The sequence below is a fragment of the Nicotiana attenuata genome, chromosome 7 (assembly GCF_001879085.1).
Source record: "Nicotiana attenuata strain UT chromosome 7, NIATTr2, whole genome shotgun sequence".
Taxonomy (NCBI): Eukaryota; Viridiplantae; Streptophyta; class Magnoliopsida; order Solanales; family Solanaceae; genus Nicotiana; species Nicotiana attenuata.
The window spans coordinates 100,395,000-100,402,644 of record NC_031995.1 but is presented as its reverse complement, the minus strand read 5'-3'; the positions used below and the strand labels follow the sequence as shown (position 1 = coordinate 100,402,644).

The following is a 7,645-nucleotide window of genomic DNA, read 5'->3' as shown; positions in this document are numbered from 1 at the left end:
TAATTTTAAATTTCAAATATAATTTTTCAACTTAATTTTAAATACTACTTTTTTCAAAAATTATAATTTTTAGGTTCGAACACCTACTAAAATGCAAGACTTTGTTCTATTATATTTAGGTGGCAAAGTCAAACCTAACCTTGTCGTTAACTAATTTATATCCCCGAGCATTTGGACCACACAGAAATTGACAAATATAAGATGGTTCAAGAGATATATATTTTTCCATATTCTTAAGCCTGCCGCGAATAACACAGTTAAGTCAACAAAATGAATATATAGTCAAACCTCTTTATAACTGTCTCATTTGTTTTGATATATTTTGGCTATTATAGTGAAGTGCTGTTATAAAGAACAGATATTATAACATAATATTAAAATCGGTTCCGAAAAAGCTTGGCTTTTATAAAGAGGTTTGACTGTAATATTATTCATAGGGAGACAAATAAATGTTCAAACTTTTGGCAAATAAAGTTCATACATATAAAATGAATTTGCTGGTATATATGAGACGATGCGATCAGGGAAATGAAGCTCTTGCTCTGGCAGAGTTAAGCAGGTAGCTTATGAAAGATTTTAATTACTAGCACCTTTTAATCTTTTCCGATGTGCCAAAAAACAATGTCATATCCCAACTCGCCTAATTCTTCTAAATTTTATTAATATGTGTTGTTTTATTAGAATTGTATAATTACTAAATAAGATTTTTTTTCTTTTGTTATGGTTAACATATAAAAAAAAATATTTCTAAAATTTGACAAAGTTACTCATTGATCAATTTAGGCTAAAAATTAGACTAACTTTAAATGGGTTGAGATGAGTTGGGTCAAGAATACCCAAGTTCAATAACTGAGCAGGTCAATAACCAGTCCAACTTTATGCGGATCACTTGGGCTTGGGCCAAATTTGACATCCCTAAACACAACTATGTATTCCTCGTGAAAATAATATGGGCTAACCAGTTTTCGGACTGGTAATTGAAAAACAGGCAACGTTTGCAAAGTCATTGAAAAATAGCCACTATTTTACTGCAACACGAAAAGTTCCAGCATAATATACTAGAGATTGGTGCACCTGTATATCAACTTCTAGCATATTATGCTGGAACTCCAGCACACTGAAAGTTCTAGCATAATATACTAGAGATTGGAGCACCTGTGTATGAACTTCCAGCATATTGTGATGGACCAGTATATTATGCTGGAACCCCGGTATATTATGCTGGAAGTTCATACGTAAAAAATTCAAACTCCAGTATATTACGCTGGAATATTTTCCGGATTTTGAACAGTTATTTCGTTCAAATTTATCTTTACATGAAAAGTGGCTAAATTTCGATTACTTTTAAAAATGTGACTATTTTTCAATTACCATTTGTAAATCTGGCTATTTTTGAATTTCATCCGTATTCCTCTGCATAATTCTTGCTTGAGACTCAAAGTTGCAGATAATCTTTGTTTACCCTGGAATCCGGATAACAATTGAATTTATATGGGGTTTTAAGGATCCGTGAACTAAAAGATACAAAAGGTTTGGATTGAGGAAAATAAAAGATAAAGACTCAACAATTGCTGCTAAAGTAAATAATCGCAGAATATAATATTGCTTAGAACAATTGTGCTTGATAGCGTACAAGAATTGAGAGAGATGGTACCCTAGTGTAATGGTTTCCGATCCCCTCTTTATGGGGTCTTCTCCCCTTTTATACATTCTGATTAAGGGTAAAAATAAGGTAGGTAAATTAATTACATCGTGGATCCCTGTAATTACGCCTTAATGGCCTGAAGTGGTTGAGAAAATCACGTTTGGGCGAGATATCCGGCGACGCTTGGTTATCCGTTACGAGTCCGGCTTCCGACCTTGTGTGTTTCTCCATCCGGTGGTGACTCATATCGAGCTCTGCAACGGTCTCGAAATGACTCGACCTCGGTTGTTGACGTGGCCGTCGTTCTACCTTGCATCCAGGTCGGGTTCGATGGCCCCGACTTGCCCCGGACCGGACCCAACCCGGTCGGGCTCAAGCAAAAAGGGTATCACCCAATACAATCTTATTGAGAAGCAAGCAGAAAAGTGGAGTCCACAAGCACAAAGAAGAAGAAGCTGAAAATGCATTTGAAGTTACCTTTCAGTGGAATATGGATGAACGAGATGTTCATCACTTTCTTCCCAGTTAGGTTTTCTTTTCTCCTCCAGCAAATGAAGGATATGACAATTCAAGCTTTAGAACAAAAATCTACTATTTGGATTTCAGTTTGGTCCAAAGAGAAATGAAAAAACTTTGTGCATTGCCTAACTTATGCCTATGTCAATGAATTCAATGCTGCCATAGAAAACTAAATTGTGAATATACATAACCTGGCTACAATATGTCTCTTTCTTTTCTTTTGTCTTTTCTTTTTCTATGTCAAAGAATTTTTCGCTTTATTTCTTATTATTTTGTTGTTGTTACTGCTGTTTTCTTTTCATCTTTCCTTGGGCTCGGGGTCTATAGGAAACAACCTCTCAACCTTCAACGCATGGATAAGGTCTGGGTACACACTATCCTGCCCAGACTCCACTTGTGGGATTATACAAAATTTTTTGTGGGCTTCTGGTGCACAAGTTCAAAACTCTGAGGAGTATGGTTCCGCTCCTTTATCCTTCTTCCAACATATATATCAGACTTCGTCTTACCCACACATCACGTGTTGTATCCTCATGACTAAACCTAAATATTGAGGCAACATGGCTACAACATGTCAAGCCTCTCTTATCACGTAGAGTTGTAAAGTGGGTAAAAAGAGAATTTCAACATTTTTACAGTAGTGAAGAGAAGAAATGGAAAACTATGGATTAGTTGCCATTGTCATGGAGCATGGGAAGGACGCGAGGCAATTACCTTGAAAACCTTCGCTTTTATATATCAGAAGACAGACCATGTCTATGATGGTAGCTCTTTTTAGTTAAAAGGATACACTGGATGACTAACCATTACCAGGATCTTTGTGGATGCTTCCTCTTAAGTTTTATCATGGAATGAAGTATGATTTTCTTCTTATTTTTTTCTTCATTTCTTTATTTTCTTTTGGAGGTTGAGAGTAGCTCGAGGATTCAAATCTCATCAGTAGCGTAGCATCCTTTTTCCTTTCCCCCTCCCCTTTCTCTGATGTAATAAAAAACAAATTAATATTGTATAAGAAAAGTGTGGAGGTCTAGCATTTAGGGTTATAGGATAGAGGCTAGATGAGCTCTTTGCTACTGCATACCGGGTGAGAGGCTAGTCTAATAGGATTGTGTTCTAGAGTGCTAGTGGTTATTGTTGTGTCCACACATCTCTTTCACTTTTCATAGTACCGAGCCTTTCTTACGTGCTACTGTTATGGTTTTTCATCTATTTTCTGGTACTTTTGATTCTGTTATTATTTCTATGCTTTCTGCTGTTGGTACTGATATATTTTTTGTTTCGTTTGCTTGAGCCGAGGGTCTATCGAAAACAGTTTCTCTACCCCTTGGGGTAGGGGTAAGATCTGCGTACACTCTACCCTCCCCGACCCCACTTGTGAAATTTTACTGGGTTGTTGTAGTTGTAATATTGGAAAAACACGAAGTTAACAGCCAGTGAAAAATCCACAGGACCATCCCTTGAAGAAGAAAAGGAAAAAAGAAGTCGCCTCACATCTTTCACTCCTCTCTTTTGAGCAAGACAACAAGTACCACATATAGAGAAAAAGGATCAAGAAACAGAACATTAATTTCCCAATGCAGTCAAAATAAAACCATATCAGTTGCTTGTATCAGATTATGTCAAAAATTATAACAAACTGTGTCATTACTATAACCTTATTACAGGATATAAAAAATAATCTCCTTGTTAACAGTTGCTGCAACTATAGTACAACAGACCTCTTCACTGAACAAATTTGAAATTCATCAAAGGCAGCCACCGTATTTAACGGCTTCAAAGTACACTCAAGAGGTTTGTTATTTGACTTAAATTAAGAAGAAAAAGGAAAATAGAAGGGGAAAACAATGAATATGTTCTTTTCTGCAAAATTGTTATAAGCACGCATCACACATGCGAAGCAGCTAATAGAAACTAAGCTGCAGCAGACAATTTATATTCCTGCTCATCAAGGTTGAGAACTTCCAACAACTTAGGCCATGATTCTGGGATGCCTCCAGGCAAATCAAATTCGAGTAACTTTCCTTGGCTTCGATAGAAATCCTCAACGGGCTGACTCTGCAATCATAAAAAAGAGCAGAAATCATACAACTCTTCTACTTTTCTATATTCTATAGAAATATGATAATATCATAGATGCTTAAATGACCGTTAACTGATAATATCTAGAGCTATGTGATTAAAGGGATCAGAAGATATCACAGGAAAGGTGAGTACCAGTACTAGATGCTTTCGCTTAATTCTACCCCCAAAAGTTAGTGATTTGAGAATACTTACTCGTGTTGAGGGAAAAAATGCTTATTTTAGTATTGGTGAAATTGAACGTGATTGTGTTTCAAAGATTGGAGCAATACCTTATCATAGTATATACGAAGTCTTTCCTTAACAATTTCTTCTGTATCATCTGCTCGAGTGATTAACTTTGATATACACTGTGAGGGAGGATTAAGTGGAGCCATGCTGATTCTTGGAGCCCCATTTTCACCTGCGACATCTATAGATGCTACATTGAAATTCTTTCCACATTCACTACAAATCCTTCGGCCAAGGCATTTCTCAACCAATACCTTTTCTGGAAGCTTGAGATTAACCACCAAATCTATGTCTGTCACCTCGGTCAATATTTCCTGATGCAGAAACAGACACAAATGTTATAGAACTTCCACAAGAATTTCGTCTAACACCTATGATATAAATCAGAAGTCCTGTCAATGCTTTTTACCAAAAGTTCCTATCAATTTAGACAATAAAGTAGCGCGAACAGGGCAGAATTCCCAGCATTCAAGAAACTCCTTTGTTGAACACTGGTAACAGCATCCTCTTCTATGAAGTCTATTAAGTTAGTAATACACTATTTTCAAGCATCATTCTTGCCTCCCACTAGTCAAGTTAATGCATTTAACATGAAAATTGACAACTAAAGTGAGCAGCACTTCGCCTCTAACTTCTTACATTTCTCTTCTTTGGTGAGAAGAATTCATTCTCAGTTTATCACTGTCCTAGCCTAACTATTTTCTCATAGATGATCAGATCGTAACGTTCAATCTCATACATATAAGGTTTTGGGAGATGGTAGCCAAGAGGTGTAGAATAGACAAGATTGAAATTGAGAGAACTTATGTAGGAAAATTGAATGCATACTCACCGCTTGTCTCACAGTTCTAGGGAATCCATCAAGTATGAATCCAGCTTCACCTTTAGCTTCCCCAGACTCAAGCCTCTTAGATAGTAAGTTTAGTATTATCTCATCTGAAACCAATTTTCCTTGGTTGACAATCTCTGCAAGCTGAAAGAGAATGAAGCCGACCATGAGATGAACTAATTTCACCAAGTACAAAAAACAAAGCTGGAAATGCATATAATGAAAACAACTATGCCTTAGTCCCAAACACAAGCTAGGATTGGCCATATGAATACTCAATTACCATACCTCAATATTTTACTTGATTGTATTTTTTTCATTTCATCTGTCCAAATATTGTTGTTGTTGTGTTTAAAGTGAAATTTTTTCTTGCATCACATACATATTTTTTTTTCATTTGCACCTTTCTTCACAAAGGTCTCAACTTAATTATGTTCTGCGATTAAAGCCACAACAGTTTTTAGGCACTTCTCTACTTTGTTCGCCTTGGACAACATTAAAGCAAGTAAAAATATAGATAAGACCTCCTTTTAGTTATTAAGCTTCCACCAAATCTCTGAATTGTTTATTAGCGGATCTCAGACTTCTTTCAAGAATGGCTCAAATCTGCTCTCCCAAACTAGATAAAAAACTACGAGTAATCAGCACTAATTTGATTCAGAAGTGTTTATCAATCAGTGAAGAACCCATTAGCTTTGACCCAAACCATATATTTGTGTTTAAAAATTCATTTAATATGCATAAATAAGTTATCGAGAACCCAATAAGAAGCAACAACAACAACGTCAACAACAAACCAGTGTAATTCCACAAATGGGGTCTGGGGAGGGCAATGTGTACGCAAGCCTTACCCCTCCAGTGGAATAAGACGCCTTTTCTAAAATTTAGAACCCATAAACTCAAAATCCTAGCTCCGCCACTACTTCCAGATCTAACCTTATTATCGCCAAATAATACTTAAATAAGCATTATATCAGTATCAAATCATAAAGTTGATATTTTTATAGCCCCATAGCAAATCTATGAATTGTTTATTAACGGATCAGTTGTTGAAAATATTTAGGGGACGTTACACATTTGTTAGCTCGGCCAAACATCCAATATACATATATTATACATCTGTTGGCCGCTTGGCTATTTAAGTTAATATGTCAAATATGTACACACATATTAAGTAATGCATCAATCTACACAGTAAATAAGAAATTCTTAAAGCAAAAAATTGAAAGAAAAAAAGGTTAACAAAACATACTTGTTTGGATAAAGCGCCAGAAGAATTCAACTCTTCACGGACAAGATCACCAGTGGCAATATGAGGAACGCCGAGAAGAGTAGAAAGGCGACTAGCATAAGTACCTTTTCCGACACCTGGACAACCTAAGAAAACCCATTGGACAGTTTTACCCTTGGGTTCAATATTAGTAGGGAGGGGATTGTGAGGGTAAGATTGAGATTTCAAAGTCTCAGATACAGCTGCTGTGGAAAAAGACCTAAGGGCAATGGATGAAGATGAAGATCTGAACAGGCGGATCATGGCCGCCATTGCCGCAAAGTTTTGGACTTTTTTTTCCGGAGCTGTGAAGAGAGAAGAGGGGGACAAATAAGGAGGCGATTTCCTAGTTAATAGGAAAAGTGTTGAAAATTTCTAGGTATTACATTAACGGGTCACGTGGTTCGACCCGAACTTGTGGTTTGGAGTTGGCAGCTTCAAGCAAAAGTAAAGAAATGAGTATATTATTATTATTATTATTATTATTATTATTATTATTATTATTATTATTATTATTATTATTATTATATTTTTTTTTTTTGAAAAACAAATTAGTACTGTTATTACCGTATTAGGACAATATTTAAGTTGAGCTGAAAAAACTGGAATAGTTTTTACTGAAGTTAAAAAGAAAATTTTGTAAGAAAAAAATTTGTGTTTTAATATGAATTTTATTTAAGAACTTCATGAAAATTAAAATTTGTTAGTGAACATTAGTGTTAGTTTCGTATTTTCTTATTTTTAGGATTTTATTACTACATGTTATCTTGTTGTTGTTATTGTTGTTGTTACTGTTATTTTTTGAAACTGATTTTTACCTTCTCAAGATGAAGGTAGGACTTGTTGTTGTCGGATATTAGTGTTATTTCATTTGGAACTCAAATTTCATGACATTAAACTATTCTCTTTGATTTATTCTTTTGTAATAACTTCACATAAAATGAAATAGGGAAAAGTGCATTGATATTTGTAAATATTGAAAATGTTAAAAACGAAATTGTCAAGTTCTGTGCTTTGCGATGCGTTAATGGATCAGTATTTACGTGGATCAACCCGAATTTGTTTTGATTGG

General features: G+C 35.3%; 1 protein-coding gene across 1 annotated transcript; it reads right to left on the bottom strand.

The window, feature by feature from the left end:
- LOC109229574 (adenylate kinase) lies at positions 3,742 to 6,953 on the bottom strand. The gene is made up of 4 exons (XM_019395057.1): positions 6,556 to 6,953; positions 5,307 to 5,447; positions 4,516 to 4,788; positions 3,742 to 4,219 (listed from the first exon to the last, which is right to left on the bottom strand). Exons 1-4 carry the CDS (start codon positions 6,844 to 6,846, stop codon positions 4,076 to 4,078), a joined length of 849 nt encoding a protein of 282 aa, XP_019250602.1. The 5' UTR covers positions 6,847 to 6,953; the 3' UTR covers positions 3,742 to 4,075.

Coding starts and splice junctions, on each gene's coding strand:
- LOC109229574 (XM_019395057.1), bottom strand. CDS start 6,846: ATGGCGGCCATGATCCGCCTGTTCAGATCTTCATCTTCATCCATTGCC. Junction 5,448..6,555: donor CTGGCGCTTTATCCAAACAA/GTATGTTTTGTT, acceptor ATTCTCTTTCAG/CTTGCAGAGATTGTCAACCA. Junction 4,789..5,306: donor CTAGAACTGTGAGACAAGCG/GTGAGTATGCAT, acceptor TTTCTGCATCAG/GAAATATTGACCGAGGTGAC.